Below are 16,718 nucleotides of genomic sequence, written 5' to 3'. Positions count from 1 at the left end.
TAACTCTTTGACCCTTTGCCACCTCAGGTTGTACCCAGAGTCCGGCAGCAAGGTAACAGCAGATGGAGTTGTGGGGTTGACTCGAGCGTTCTTGGCTGCAGGGGTCCAGTGCGTGTGTGTCTCTTTGTGGCCTGTGCCAGTAGCTGCCTCTAAACTGTTCACACACACCTTCTACACAGCTCTTCACGATGGGACCAAAGCCAGTGCAGCTCTGACGGAAGCCATGAAGACACTGCAGAGCAGCAAGCACTTCTCACACCCCTCCAACTGGGCTGGTTAGTAAACAATCATTAATGTAAAATACTAAAGCTTGACTCAGTTGCTTTGAGCCACAGCACGCAGACACAAGAGGAGTAGCTGTAAAATATAGTGGAGCATTTATTAGCTAACCAATTTCTTCATTCAAATGAGCTAAAAGGAACCAATTAGTTTGTACAGCTTAGCAATGTCAATGTCTGAGATATGTTAGATGATACGTAAACGCTATAAACTTAGAAAAAGAATAATTGTTGTGGCCACTGTATCCAATATGGCAAGTCTGTTGGGGTGTTACTGGTCAGCAGTGATATGTGTGTTCAAGCAAGGTATGAGAAAGAGCAAACCATGAACTAGAAGTGGGCGGATCAATCCAATTATCGATAGCATTGATACCAATGCTGGTATTGATTTTGGGTCAATACTAGCACAGCAGGATCAACACTTTGTTTCTATTCTTCAAGTTCATTATGTAGCCCACTGTGTTACATAAGTTATTCTCTGGCGATGAAAACTTTACCTTAAACATGTCATGCCTATTTTATTCATAACTTACAGCACATTTAAACAACAGAAGCTAACCCAAAGTGCTTTGGAGACGGCTACATTTACATTCCAGAACTCCAAAAAACACAGTTTCAATATGCACGAGAAACTGAAAGATGTGTTTTGTTGTATTTTTTTTAGGTTACATGCTTATTGGCAATGATGTAAAGCTGAACAGTCCCATGTCACTGGTTGGCCAAGCCCTGGTAGAGATCCTTCAGTACCCAGAGAGGGCCAGGGATGCCCTGAGAGTGTTGTTACACTTGGTAAGACTTCTTCAAACTTTGCAGTGTCACTTTCTCTATTAGTTCTCTATTAGTAAGTTTAAAATTCAAAAGATGAATTTAGATATCAGTTCAATAAAACAAAAGCCGATTTGTCATAAATACTACTGGAAAATCTTAAATGAGCATGACTTTAATCACTTTAATTAGAAATGTGGTTTTTATTTTTTGTCATAGCATCCAAAGATTAACTATTGTAAAGATCACAAATGTGAATACTGGCTTAACTGCTTTTTATAGCAGTTATTTTATGTCATTTAATTAAAGACTGTTGATTGAAAAGAAAATTTAAAAAGCCATATGAAAACATTATATTAAGTTTAGATAATTCATACTGAGCTATTTTAATGACTTTATGACTTTGCATCAAACAAGTATTAAACAATAAAGAAAGTCATTACATTCTGCGCTAGGTCTGTGTGAACGTGTTAATCTACTTTGACTGCAAATTGCTTTTTTTCTGCAATGCTTCTTATCTCTGCCCCTCTTGATTTGGGGACATCACTTTCCCTCCATCTAAGGAAAAAGAATTCAAATGTGTTAGCGAGACAGACTGGGGAAACTAGACTTAGCTCTCATGAAGATCAATAAAAATCTAATACAGTGAATGATGACTTTAGTTATCATCATCAGACTTCCATCAGAGCATGTTGCCGAACTTTCAGAGTCATTGCGGTTCCAGCATGCTGGTATTAGCTGATACCTTAGAACATTATGGTCACGTCTGGCTCTAAATAGCATGGCAGGGGGGTAAAATGCTAACATTAAAGCCTTAAAAATGCAGAGTCCAGAATAATGTCAGTGAGTGCTGCCATTGTGGCTACGGTCCTCTTTTATGGAATAAAGTGCAGTATGAATGTGTGAATGAGGCTTGTAGTAGAGCTTAGACTAGAAAAGTGCTGTATAAATATCACTCCACAATCCGCGCACAGAGATCTGAGGTATCAATGAGAAATGGTAAAGCTATTTTCTGGTGAATTCTGGAATTAAAATGCTTCTTAAGGAAGCACCCATGATTGTGTTCAACACAAAGAAAACATCTTGATTGCTAATGAAATGCATGATTATCAATCAAGATGTTTTCTTTTAATTTTCTTTCAGTTTTGTCCTGTCCAGAAAATGTTAAATTGTTTATGAATGGCACCTCAAAACACATTTTTCCCACATCTGAACGTTCCAGTCTGATTAAATAACACAATTTGTGCCCGTTTCTGTCCACAGGTTGAGAAATCACTACAGCGCATTCAGAGTGGCCAGTGTAACCCAATGTACACATCGCAGCAAAGTGTGGAGAATAAGGTCTGTGTGTTGATCTTTCCTTCTCCTTCTCTTTAAATGTCAACCTTTGTGTATTCTCTGTTCATGTCCACATGTCTCCTCTGTGCTGGGTAAGGTCGGCGGGGTGCCTGGGTGGCAGGCTCTTCTCTCTGCAGTGGGTTTTCGATTGGACTTCTCTGGTAGTGGTGCTGGACTCCCTGCGGCAGTTTTTTTTCCTATGTCAGATCCTGGGGATCGACTGCAGCAGTGCAGTACCACTCTACAGTCACTGCTTGGTAACAGAGTTTTTTCCATTATTCAAAACATCTCCTATGTCAGTCATACTGATAAAATCATATTTGTTTAATGTACAGTATCTCACAAAAGTGAGTACAACCCTCACATTTTTGTAAAAAAAATTATTATATCTTTTCATGGGACAACACTGAAGATATGACACTTTGATATAATGCAAAGTACTCAGTGTACAGCTTGTACAACAGTGTAAATTTGCTGTCCCCTCTAAATAATTTAACACACAGCCATTATTGCCTTTACATTGTATCAAACTATCATATCTTCAGTGTTGTCCCATGAAAAGATGTAACAAAATATTTACAAAAATGTGAGGGGTGTACTCACTTTTGCAAGATACCCTATATTAGCAAGAGAATAATTCAGATTATATTTTTATTTCAACTTATAGCTCTTTTGTAAAATGTTACACTAGATTGATATGACAGTGCTATAGAAATTTCTGATTAACTTTCTGTGCATCCCCAGGTCTTACTCCTCCAGCCTTACAGGCACTCTGTAAGCTGGTCACAGCATCTGAGGCTGGAGAACAGCTCATTCATAAGGTACTATCATGTTGGAAAGGTGGTCGTGACAGTGGTTGAAGAACTACGCACATCAAAAAATAAGATCTCCCTCCACCACCTGTTTTTATTTTTGGCCTTTACCTAAGTAACGTTGATAATTCCAAGCTCAAAAAGCTGGGGGATGGTATTATTGTGTTGCTTAAACTTGGGTGCTCTACCAGAGGCCTCGGAGTTTGGGTGTTCTATTTTAGCTGTACCAGGGGCTGAAGGACAAACTGGCGCAGATGCACTCTTCTGAACAGAGACCTCTGTTTTGGGGTTACAGCTCCTAATGTTTCTATTACCATTGGGACAACTTTGGACTTTACCTTCCACATCTACTCCAGTTTTTCCTCCTGGCCCTGGTAACTCTCTATTTTCTTGTGGCCCTTCTTCCCAGTGTTGCTGTCCACCACTATGTCATGTTGGTTGGCCAGTAGCTGTTTGTCTGTCTGGAACTCAAAGTCCGACATGACCATACCCCTATTATTCTTAACCACCTTTGCGGTGCCCCCCCGCCCCTCTGAAAGTGGGGACTTTTAGTCCATATGCAGCTCAGATGTTCCTGTACACTATTCAAGGCACTGAGTCATAGGCTTTCTTATGGTCAATCCAGGCAGAGGTCCGGTTGGCTTGCCTGATCTTAGAGTCCTGGTGTAAAAACAGCAATTCTGTCATTGTAGGTAGCTAAGCGTCATCTAGTTCACTTCCAATGCTTCTTCTATCAGGGTCGGCTCATTATGTCCACACTGCTCACTCATTCCCACTGGGTTGTAGCCTCTCAATCTCCAGCTTTGATAATAACTGTGTTCTACTGATGTTGCACCATTAATTGATGCCTTGAGCTATTAGGTGCTTCTTAGTCAGTGAGGATGTTGTATTTCTATTCATCCATAGTTCCCACATGCATTGCATATATACAGAAAGAAAGAGATTTCCATTTTTTTCCATAACTGTAGAGAAGTAAAATTTACTGAATATGGTTAGTAATCTAGTTCATTTGCACGACTGCTTTCTGCAAACACACTCAACACTGCATGCATTGTTGTTTCCCAACCCTAGCATGCATCTGGTCAGCATGGTCATGAGATATTCTGCACACTTGTCTTTTAACCACTCATAACTAAAACAGATTGCTTGTATAGCTAGCTGGTAAAGTGCAGAGCACCCCCACTCTTCACTCTAATTTTTCATTTTGCAGTCATTTGTTTGGTTTCATCACTCTTTGCTTGCTGTAGCCCTCCATAAATACTATATGGGTATCATCAAGAATTGCCTGCATAAGCACATCATCATTCATGCATGGCTGAGAATACAGTAATTCAAACACAACAATTACACAAAAATAAATCACTAAAGTTCTGTTTCTTCTTCTGTCATACACACCTCACAAAGGCAGTTAAAAGCGTGGCAGGAATGGTAAGTGTTTCATGATGAAACTAATGGCTTGAGTTCAAAAGTATAGCACTCGTCAAAGCAGGCACAAACACATTCAGACACTAAGTTGCTGCACATGTTTTATTTTAATATTCTTTGTGAAGTGCGTGCTTTAGTGAGTATAAACACTCATCCAGCACTCCAGTCATTATATCTTCTTTCCTCTCCATAGCTTCACCAAGTGTTGGTTCAGTTGCAGTCAGGCGACAAAGAGCAAGACTTTCCACTGGCTCCCATTCAAGTGTCAATTAGTGTGCAGCTCTGGAGGCTGCCAGGCTGCCACGAGTTCCTGGCTGCACTGGGTGAGTCATCCTTAAAAGAAACTTAGTTTCACATTTTTTTTATACCTCCTTGTCAGTGATCTACTGCATCACCCATGTCAGTTGTAAGTAAAGAAAATGTCGGTAAAAACTAGCACAGAGCAAAAAATTATGTTATAATATTCAGAACATATTGAAACACATGTATATGCATTGGGCTTCTGATTAGGGTTCTTTTATAGTGTTGTTTCTTGGTTTACATTGTAAATACTTTTGTTTATCATTTTCCATCTGTCTTTGATGCTTATATGTCTACTTATTTTCCTGTTTGTCTTTGTGTGAGCTTTCATATCACCTACTGAACACCCCTTATCAGACACTTTTGCCTTTTACTGAATTATGTTTGTGAGAAAGGACTCAAGCTCTACAGTTAGCATGTTAAATGATAAAGTTCTTTGTAATGAATTGGAAAAACACTGAACATATATGGCTTGTTTGGAAGGGTTGTCAGAAGAAAGCCTTCTCTCTCTAAAAAGAACATGACAGAATGGCTGTTTTATTGCATCTGAACAAATTTAAAAAAAATTCTGGAACAATGTCCTTTGCACAGACAAGAGCAAAGTGGAGATGTTTAGCATTTAAGAAAAGCACCACATTCAGCAAAAACCGAACACACCATATTAGCACAAACGCCTCATACCACCATCTGTCAAATAGTCAAAGTCAAATTTATTTATATAGCACATTTAAAACAACAAATGTTGACCAAGGTGCTGTACAATTAAGATAATCAAAAGAAATAAAAACATCGGGAGACATGATAAAAGTTAAGAAAAAGAATAATAAAATTAGAAGATTTGAGTAAGAATAAGAAAAATAAAAGTAATACAAACTCATTTTGATTTAAAAGCCATGGAGTAAAAGTCGGTTTTCAGACAGGTTTTAAAAGTGTCCAATGTTGAGGAGGTCCTGATGTGAAGGGGCAGTTTGTTCCATAATTTAGGAGCAGTCACAGCAAAGGCCCGATCTCTGTGCTTTAATCTGGACCTCGGGACAGCCAGGAGCAATTGATCCGCAGACCTCAGACCTTGCAGGAGTGTACCAATTTAAAAGATCAGAAAGGTATGAGGGTGCTAACCCCTGCAATACCTTAAAAACAATAAAATCCTAAACCTAATTCTAAAACTAACTGGCAGCCAGTGTAATGATGCCAGTGTGGGGGATATGTGTTCTCGCTTGCGTGTGCCAGTTAGTAACTGTGCTGCAGCGTTTTGGACCAGCTGTAGACAGCTAACTGATGACAGACTAATACCAGAGTAAAGACTATTACAGTAGTCGAGGTGAGAGGAAATGAAGGCTCTCAAAGTCTCTAAAACAGAGAAATTGCTTCACTTTAGCAAGTAGCCGAAGATGAAAGAAACTGATTTGATTACAGCATTAATCTGTTTGTCAAACGTTAGATTGGAGTTAAAGATAACTCCTAGGTTCCTCGCAGAAGGTTTTTTATAAATTTCTGAAGGGGCCAAAGTCGCAGTGGTCACAGGAACTAAACACAATCACCTCTGCTTTCTGTTCATTTAGGTTAAGAAAGTTTAAAGTCATCCATGCCTTAACATAGACCCATAGGGAGCATATAAATTGAAAAGAGAACTGGGCCAAGAATGGACCCCTGGGGGACCCCACAAGAAAGTGGGTTTTTTGAGGATGATGTATCCCCCAATCTAACAGAAAAGCATTGGTTGGACAGGTAAGATTTAAACCACTCCAATGCAGTCCCTTCGATTCTGACACAGTGTTCAAGCGGAGAGATAAGAATCCTATGATCTACGGTCAAAGGCAGCACTGAGGTCTCATAGTATTGAAATGGCAGGATCTCCCGAGTCAGTAAAAGTTAAAAGGTCATTAAAAACCTTTAAAAGAGCAGTTTCAGTGCTGTGGTGTGCTTTAAAACCAGACTGAAATACTTCACTAATGCCATTTTTATATAGAAAGGTGTGGCGCTGAAGAAGGACTAGGACTTTAGAAAGAAAAGACAATTTAGAAATTGGTCTGTAGTTGGATAAAATTGCTGGATCCATGTTTTGTTTTTTAAGAATAGGTTCCACCGCAATATGTTTAAAGTCAGCAGGGACACACCCGGACTGAAGACTGCTATTGACAATAGACAGCAAACTCATACCCACAGTGTCAAAAACATCAACACTTTAATGACGTTAAATAGTGCTTACCAAAGCAATTTGAGGAAAATGAACGAACATCTGTGGATTGATTCCAAACGGTTCTCATGTTTCCTCATTTTTCCGATCTCGTCATTTAGGAATGTGTTGGGTGCCCGGAAGCGTAACATGTTGACGATTTGACACCTAGCGTAAAATATTACGCCTCGAGAGTGAGAACGCGTTGTTTATATAGATTTTAGAGCCGTGTATACTCAAATCCAGATTATATCTTTTTCAGGCAAGCCTCTGAATATTTCAGCAAGACAATGCTAAGACGCATACCGCAATTATAATGAACCCATGCTGTACAACGAACCATTGCTGTTGTACAATATGGCTTTGTTGTAAAAGAGTCCAGGTGATGAACTGGCCTGTTTGCAATCCAGATTTTTGATCAACTGCAAACATCTGGCGTATCAAATGAAAAATACAACAACTGAACAACCAGCTGTTAAGTAGCTAGATTCATACATCAGACAAGACAAGAGTCCACTCCAAAAATCCAGTAGCTGGTCTCTTCAGTTCCCAGACGTTTACAGACTGTTGTCAAAAGAAGAGAGTGGTAAACATGGACCTGTTTCAACATTTTTTATTTTTTTTTAGACGTGTTACTACCATCAAATTCATGCCCATGCTAATATGTTTCTTTAGATGGTACTGTACATTTTCTCAATTTAAACAATTGATATTTTTTGTGTTCTATTGTGAATAAATTATGGGTATACGAGATTTGTAAATCCTTGCATTCAGTTTTTATTCACATTTTCACAGCATCCCAACTTTTTTGGGAATTGGTGGTTATATAGAATCATCATACTCATTTTGTAATCTAAAATGAATTAATAAAGTAACTAACTACTTTAGCAGTGAAGAACATATAAAGCTTACTATTTGTCACTGAAGTACTCAGATTTGGCTTTTGGCTGGATTTTGTGCTCTGTCTTTGTCAGGCTTTGACCTTTGTGAAGTTGGTCAGGAGGAAGTGGTGCTGAAGACTGGAAAACAGGCCAGCAGACGCATCATGCATTTTGCCCTTCAGTCTCTTCTAGCACTGTTTGGTAAAAATAAGTTATGAATTTGGACTTTCTCTTTTACTAAATCTTTCCCAATTTTCAACAAATTTTTCAAATCTCTCTCTCTCTCTCTCTTTTTAATCAGACTCAACAGAGCTTCCCAAGAGACTTAGCATAGACAGTTCATCCTCCCTGGAGTCTTTGTCCTCCTCCCAGTCAGCCTCCCAGCCACACTCTTTACCCCTTTCCTTAGGTTGCTACCCACCTCAACCCTCGATTTTGCCCCCCATGTGCCCTGACAGCCTTTCCTGCGATGCCATCTCAGTGTACAGCCTCAGCTCCCTTGCCTCATCTCTCAGTTTCCTGTCTAGACCTGAGCCTGCAGGAAGTGACATCATCAGCCAGCGCTCACATCAACAGCCAGAGAAGCCTTGTCAAGGCACGGGCCTCTACACCCATTCAGGTGGTGTATCAAGAGGTCGATTGACCAGTAATGGAGGAGTATTATCGGGAGAAGGAGAGGACGAGGAGTATGCGGGGTACTCCATTATAAGCAGTGAGCCGTTAGGTCAAGGAGGAAGCGAGTGTGACACTCTGCCTCTACCTGCAGGACATAGATTTGGCAGAGTTGGTGCTGGGAGAGCATCTGCCGGGCGGCATGGGTATCCTCTAACAGTTTCCTCAAAGGGAAGCATCAGCACACCTACATCTCCAATAAAAGCTCCAACGCTGCCACTAACAGTTAAGAATAACCCCAAAGTCAAGAAGGAAATGTAAGTTCAATACCTTTTGTTAAGTCAGAAAGAGTTACTCTTGAACTTCTTTTAAATGTATCTATATGTTTCATTTTCCAGCTCAACTCCTCAGCGGAAAGGAAAAGTCAGCAGCTCTGAGTCAGACCAGTCGAGCACTGAGACAGATAGCACAGTGAAATCCCAAGAGGAAAGGACAGGACCTGCAGGACAACTGGATCCCCAGGAGCTGGCCCAGAAGATCCTGGAGGAGACTGAGAGCCACATGCAAGCTGTGGAGAGCCTGCAGAAGGCAAACCTTAGAGGAAAGACACTGAAGGGAGCTGAGGGCAGAGATGAGTCGCTCAGCAGACAGAAATCTGTGTCCACTCCAACAACCCCAACTTTGACTCCTACAAATGGAGCCCGAGGGTTTCAGCCCTCTGAGACCAGTGCATTTAGCCGACCAACAAGTAGGGCAAGTCTAAAGTCTCCTCTCTCACTCTCTAGTCATCTTTCACCGCTCTCTACCTCTGTCTCAATCCCTCCTCCAACTCGGCCTAAACCACCATCCCGCTCCTCATCACTGCAGAAAATCAGCTCAGGCTACAGCAGCCAAGCTCATTCATCCCCTTTGTTATCTCTCTCTGTAAAAGATCAGGGTTCACCTCTCCCTACAGTCTCCCCAGATGTGCACATACAGGCTCAGCTCAAACTGAAATACCCCAGCTCGCCTTACACTGCCCACATCTCACCTTCACGCTCTCCTGCTGACAGTGCTCCATCCCCAGCCCTTTCCTATTCCTCCGCAGGATCCGTTTCAGCCTCTTCTAGCCCAGCAATCACCCCTAAGATGCACCAATCCAAACAGGATAGCAAAATCCAGGCAATCCACAATTTAAAAACCTACTGGGCCAACGCCAGCCAGAAACCCGGCATGCCATGTCCGGCCAGCTTACTCCGAGGTGAGAATAAAAAAATGAGTACAGTTCAGAAAGATGTTTTGGGTTTGCTGAATCTCTCACCTAGACATGAGTCTATCAGGAAAAATGTAGCGGAACCTGAGGACCACAACACTGATGACAGACCAAATGCTCACCCAAAACTGGAGGCTAAACCACCTCCATCTCCATCTGGCCTTCTCACACATTCTAAAGGAGGTGTCAGACTTCCCTCTGGGAACGGCTACAAGTTTCTCTCACCTGGACACTTTTTTCCATCTTCTAAATGTTGAGAATTTGAATATTTAAAGTCCTGAACACAGATTTAGGAGATCAATCTTCTGGTTAATATCTGTGCTTGTACAATGATAAAATCTGCCCATTTTCAGTGGAAATACAACTACATTTTTAGCAATCCCTGCTGAGTTGCAGGAATGAAAAAGTACTCATTTCATACTGATGGTGATTTTACATGTTACTTTTTTGTGAAGGGATGTAAATGTTTTTGAATGTGATGACTGTGCCTTCTTCTGGAGAGAAATGGAAGGGCATAATAATTAAGAGAAGTGTTGAATCTCTAGCTTTAATTTTGTTTTTATGACTGACTAGAGGGCATGTGTCTCAATGCCTCCATGTACACTGAACAGAAATGCTTTTAACCTGCAGTCTGCTTACTGAATGAACATTTTACATCAGCCTAAATGCTTGCTTTCTTTGTACTGGCCTGGATTCAATCTTGAGTTATTGTTTAATAATTATTGTTTAATGTCATTACTGTCAGTTACTGATGTCATTTATTTTGAGTGTTTTCTAATTATTATTAATATAATCGTCACACAATTTATAAATACAATTAAAACAATGAAGAAGTAAAGACAACTTTTTGATATTTTATGGTAGTTTGGTTTCATGTGTGATTGTCAGCATGGTGCCCAAGTATTTAATTGATTTTATAACATGCAGTTTTGCTCCTTTCTTTGTCTTGCTTTGATCACATACAGCAATGTTCTATAATGAAAAAAATCTTCACACATTCTTTTTACTTATAATAAAAGCAAAATAGTAAATCTAGTAAAAAAATTGTGAATGTAATTCTTAACGTATTATAAGGATATACTGGATATTTATGAAACCATTTGTAGATACAGATATTAAAAGTGTTTAAAGAGTACAAGCTAACCAGGTGCAATACCGGTACTTGAATTAGTAATAAAAATAATTAATATTTTCTAAACCACATTATTGTATATTAGACACTTTAAATTAGCCAAGACATGTCCTCATCATTATGTGCTCTTATGTATTCCAGTACTTTTCGTTACTAATAGATATTTGCTTTTACTTAGGACTTTTTAATGCAGGGCTTTTGTTTGTACTAAAGTATTTTTATAGTCTGAGTACTTTTACTTCAGCAGCTTATCTTAATAGTTTCTTCACCATTGCTCTACTCTTAACCAGTGTTGGGTAAGTTACTTTAAAATAGTAACTTAGTTACATTACTAGTTACTTCTATCAAAAGTAACTCAGTTACTTCAAGTTACTCGTTACTTTCAAAGTAACTAGTTACTAGGGAAAGTAACTTTGGTTTTACTCAGAATTCTCTTGTTAATGTGTTGCTTCCATAACTTTGCCAGTCTTCTAGCTTGCTTACTTGCCACAAGTGCACTTTGCCACCTACCAATAGAAAGGAAAAGATAATGTGCATGTTTCCACGAGAGAAATCCCACGCCTGGACCGTCATTGACTGCTGCCATGATTCTAGCCTACGTCACAGCGTCATGTGCGCCTTTTACATCCAACACAAAAACTGCAGTCGTGATGCTTTGATTGTACTCAACTTACTGTACTGTAACTCGGAAATTCTGCCTTCTGAATAGGAAGATGTAGGTAACACCAGACTGCAGATGAGCTGCATACAGGGCTGGACGGGGACAAAAAATCGGCCCGGGCATTTTGGCTAGAGACTGGCCCACCATTATAGGAAAAATCATAAAGCCTTTGAATGAAAACAAACGCTGTTGTGACAGTGATGTTCACTGTTTTGATGGTATATATGCATCAATCGTTTGTTGTAAGATTGAGATAATTATTTTTTTAAAAGCTAGACATTTTAAATGAGAATAAGAAAGAAAAGTATTTCTTTGTGCCCACCTCTCCCTGTTAATGCCCTACCTGGCCCCCCTGGCAAAACTTTGCTAGATCCGCACCTGCACAGTTACCAGCTGTCAACTACCTAAAAAGGATCCTGGGGTTATCTGTCTCTCAGAAACAGTTCATAACTTCCCTTCAACTCATTTATGTCACCTAAAAGGTAAACCTGTTTCTCCATCACCTGTTCAGCTCTGATGATTCAGTAAGGACATCTCCTGGTTTCATCTTCATGTTTCCCTCTCACCAGATAACCAAACCGATATCATGACCAGCAGCTTTTTTGCAGCTGTGGCTCCAACAAACATCAGCTGATACTAGAAATTAATATTAAATCAATTCTAACAACAGCTGATCAAGCTTAAAAGTGCTGCTGTTGTTTAGCGTGACATCGGCTGGTTTCCTCTTTCTGGCGCAAAGTGGGCGATAAACAAACAAGAGAGCCGATCAGCTGATCATTGATCAGTTTTCATGATTGAAGTAGAAACGGGAGAGGGAGGGGGGAGAATGAAAAAAGAAGAGGCAGCTGTGCAGCGTAAAGACAGAATAACTCCAGCTTTGTGCCTTTTTCATTGTAGCTGAATTACGGGACAAACTGTTCCTTTTCGCCTCAATAAGAAACGCGTAATATTTTCTCTGAATACCAGACGGGACGGTTGGCAACAAACAAAATAAAGTTCAACATCATTAACTTCATAGCACCCACCCAGCTGTATAGAAACTCCGTCATGCTAGCTAGTACGCAGTATGGAAAAAGTCAGAATAACGAAAATAAACTGCACCTAAACTTGGTTTATATCTGACCCAGATAGACTGCAGGTCACAACTTCTTACCTGAAGTTCAGTTCACACTTGGACTGGCGGCCGCCTCGGGTCTCTTTTCCTTCTGCATCCCCTTTCCCTCATCCACCTGCTGGCCTCCACCACTTGCCAATGTTACAGAATCTGTGGTGGAAGCTCCGCGATAGCCACCACACGAAGTAACGAGTAACGACCCTATCTAAATCCCAGTAACGACTAACGCGTTCCTGATTTTGGCATAATAACTAGTTACCGTGCTCGTTACCACAATAATAACGTAGTTACTGTAACGCGTTACTTAATAACGCGTTAGTCCCAACACTGCTCTTAACACAGTACAGTAAATATTTATAGAGCTTTTATGATACTTAACAGTAACAAATGTCTTATTGTTCATAGTGTTGTTTTAATTTCCAGTGTTATTTAGAGTTCATGTTAATGCTCTTACAGTGATTCAATTTAGTGCAGTTTTGCAAAATATGAAAAAAATGGCACAGTCGTCAGTGCCTCACAGCAATAAGGTCCTAGGTTCAAATCCAGTCTGTCTGGAGTTTGCACTTTGTCGCCATGTCTCCATGGGTTCTCTCCATGGAGAGAACCATCTTTGCAAGCTCCTTTGATTCACAGGTTAGGTTAATTGGTGATTATAAATTGGCCAATGGATGTGAGTTTTAGATTGAGTGGTTGTCTGTCTCTCCATATTGGCCCTATTATATATTTGCAACCTATCCAGGATATACCCTGTTAAGGGCTTTGTGCTATGAGCAGTGTTGGGTAAGTTACTTTAAAATAGTAACTTAGTTACATTACTAGTTACTTCTATCAAAAGTAACTCAGTTACTTCAAGTTACTCGTTACTTTCAAAGTAACTAGTTACTAGGGAAAGTAACTTTGGTTTTACTCAGAATTCTCTTGTTAATGTGTTGCTTCCATAACTTTGCCAGTCTTCTAGCTTGCTTACTTGCCACAAGTGCACTGTGCCACCTACCAATAGAAAGGAAAAGATAATGTGCATGTTTCCACGAGAGAAATCCCACGCCTGGACCGTCATTGACTGCTGCCATGATTCTAGCCTACGTCACAGCGTCATGTGCGCCTTTTACATCCAACACAAAAACTGCAGTCGTGATGCTTTGATTGTACTCAACTTACTGTACAGTAACTCGGAAATTCTGCCTTCTGAATAGGAAGATGTAGGTAACACCAGACTGCAGATGAGCTGCATACAGGGCTGGACGGGGACAAAAAATCGGCCCGGGCATTTTGACTAGAGACTGGCCCACCATTATAGGAAAAATCATAAAGCCTTTGAATGAAAACAAACGCTGTTGTGACAGTGATGTTCACTGTTTTGATGGTATATATGCATCAATCGTTTGTTGTAAGATTGAGATAATTATTTTTTAAAAGCTAGACATTTTAAATGAGAATAAGAAAGAAAAGTATTTCTTTGTGCCCACCTCTCCTTGTTAATGCCCTACCTGGCCCCCCTGGCAAAACTTTGCTAGATCCGCACCTGCACAGTTACCAGCTGTCAACTACCTAAAAAGGATCCTGGGGTTATCTGTCTCTCAGAAACAGTTCATAACTTCCCTTCAACTCATTTATGTCACCTAAAAGGTAAACCTGTTTCTCCATCACCTGTTCAGCTCTGATGATTCAGTAAGGACATCTCCTGGTTTCATCTTCATGTTTCCCTCTCACCAGATAACCAAACCGATATCATGACCAGCAGCTTTTTTGCAGCTGTGGCTCCAACAAACATCAGCTGATACTAGAAATTAATATTAAATCAATTCTAACAACAGCTGATCAAGCTTAAAAGTGCTGCTGTTGTTTAGCGTGACATCGGCTGGTTTCCTCTTTCTGGCGCAAAGTGGGCGATAAACAAACAAGAGAGCCGATCAGCTGATCATTGATCAGTTTTCATGATTGAAGTAGAAACGGGAGAGGGAGGGGGGAGAATGAAAGAAGAAGAGGCAGCTGTGCAGCATAAAGACAGAATAACTCCAGCTTTGTGCCTTTTTCATTGTAGCTGAATTACGGGACAAACTGTTCCTTTTCGCCTCAATAAGAAACGCGTAAATTTTCTCTGAATACCAGACGGGACGGTTGGCAACAAACAAAATAAAGTTCAACATCATTAACTTCATAGCACCCACCCAGCTGTATAGAAACTCCGTCATGCTAGCTAGTACGCAGTATGGAAAAAGTCAGAATAACGAAAATAAACTGCACCTAAACTTGGTTTATATCTGACCCAGATAGACTGCAGGTCACAACTTCTTACCTGAAGTTCAGTTCACACTTGGACTGGCGGCCGCCTCGGGTCTCTTTTCCTTCTGCATCCCCTTTCCCTCATCCACCTGCTGGCCTCCACCACTTGCCAATGTTACAGAATCTGTGGTGGAAGCTCCGCGATAGCCACCACACGAAGTAACGAGTAACGACCCTATCTAAATCCCAGTAACGACTAACGCGTTCCTGATTTTGGCATAATAACTAGTTACCGTGCTCGCTACCACAATAATAACGTAGTTACTGTAACGCCTTACTTAATAACGCGTTAGTCCCAACACTGGCTATGAGATATCAGAATGATTTCCTTATGGCAGCGAGGTTCAATCAGTCTGAGGGAGAAGGAGCTCTGCTGCCTCAGAAATTAGTGGAACAGGTGTGATGGGCTGTCCATGATGTAGCAGTTTGTTTAGTGACCTCCTGTCCCTCACTGACTCAAACATCTCCAAATTCTGACCAATGATTTTTACAGCCTTGCGGATGAGTTTGTTGATCCTGCTGGCATCTTTGGCACTCAGGTCCCCCAGCAGACGACAGCAAAATAGATAGCACCCACTACCACTACGCACAAGTACCTGTATCTGTCCACTGTCCCCACCTACTCACCCATAAGGTTGAATGGCCTAGTCGCAGTTTATTTCCTCCAGAAGTCAACCACCATCTCTTTTGTCTTGTTGACATTCAGAAGGAGTCTGAATGTCCTGCCCACCCTTAATACACTCAACTAATGCAGTGTCTTCTGAGAGACAGATAGTTACCAATCGAGGAGAATGTAGAAGTGGCGACTCCCATCCTGAGCAGCTTTTCACAGAAGTGGCTTGATGGTATTAATGGTATAAGTCACTGGAAAAATCAAAGAATATGATTCTCACAGTTCAACCAGTACTATCCAGGTAAGCATGCTGTAGCAGGTAGATAACACAGGATCATCCACCCCCACCTGAGAGCATGTTTCACCTGCAAGCTAAGCTGAGCAAGAATCAGTCTCTCCAACACCTTCATAACATGTGACGACAAGGCAACCTTTTCCTTGATCCCCTTTTCGATTAGTACCTACTGGGATCCAATCGGCATGGTTCGCTATGGTTTTCCATTAGTTCATAGGTACCAGGTACTTTTTTAGTACCTGCTAGCCTGGCGTTCCAAGCGATCCGCCCTGTTCCAAACAACGCCCTGTTCCTCTAGTCTGACGATAAGCCATAGAGCAGGCAGCATGTATATTCTTGCGTCGATGTTCACCCAATCAATTACTTATTTTTAAAAACTAGCTATATCACACTGTTAGAAGTAAAAGTCTTGAATTTATAGAAAAGTATGAGTATTAAAATATAGGTATATATTAAAATATATTATGGAAATTCCAAGTGAAATCGGTCCAAGTGCTGTGCAAGCCAAGCCAGTTAGTATTTTTCTAGATCTGGACCAAAAGCTACCAAACCTAATTGTGATATAAACCTACCAAAATTAGGTTTTAAACTTCAGATCATGGAAAACAAATTGTCCACTAAGTACCCTGAGAGCAAACAGTTGTTTGTTAATTACTATACTTGTTTCTGCTGTTAGTTTTTTATTCCAAAAACATGGCAAATAGTGAGTTGTATTTATGTATATTTTGCCATAATAAATATCACTGAACATATCATAGTATATAACAAATACATTAACACA

At 40.4% G+C, this 16,718-nt stretch overlaps 1 protein-coding gene across 6 annotated transcripts in view; it reads left to right on the top strand.

Moving 5' to 3' along the window:
- ttc28 (tetratricopeptide repeat domain 28) overlaps positions 1 to 10,850 on the top strand; it is a 151,845-nt gene extending 140,995 nt beyond the window's left edge. For 2 of the 6 annotated variants that reach the window (XM_085167549.1, XM_085167545.1), the window contains exons 26-35: positions 28 to 275; positions 943 to 1,067; positions 2,307 to 2,384; positions 2,479 to 2,638; positions 3,126 to 3,202; positions 4,598 to 4,621; positions 4,812 to 4,941; positions 8,069 to 8,176; positions 8,277 to 8,904; positions 8,986 to 10,850. In XM_085167549.1, the coding sequence (XP_085023675.1) occupies positions 28 to 275; positions 943 to 1,067; positions 2,307 to 2,384; positions 2,479 to 2,638; positions 3,126 to 3,202; positions 4,598 to 4,621; positions 4,812 to 4,941; positions 8,069 to 8,176; positions 8,277 to 8,904; positions 8,986 to 10,096 (2,689 nt within the window). In that variant the 3' untranslated portion in view covers positions 10,097 to 10,850. Of the gene's footprint in view, positions 1 to 27; positions 276 to 942; positions 1,068 to 2,306; positions 2,385 to 2,478; positions 2,639 to 3,125; positions 3,213 to 3,994; positions 4,009 to 4,597; positions 4,622 to 4,811; positions 4,942 to 8,068; positions 8,177 to 8,276; positions 8,905 to 8,985 lie in introns of all 6 variants that reach the window. The other 4 variants (XM_085167550.1, XM_085167546.1, XM_085167547.1 and 1 more) reach the window with 4 other exon arrangements.
- Positions 10,851 to 16,718: the final 5,868 nt, after the last annotated feature.

This window comes from Neolamprologus multifasciatus, chromosome 7 (genome assembly GCF_963576455.1).
Source record: "Neolamprologus multifasciatus chromosome 7, fNeoMul1.2, whole genome shotgun sequence".
NCBI classification, from domain to species: Eukaryota; Metazoa; Chordata; class Actinopteri; order Cichliformes; family Cichlidae; genus Neolamprologus; species Neolamprologus multifasciatus.
This window is presented reverse-complemented; position numbering and strand designations above follow the sequence as displayed.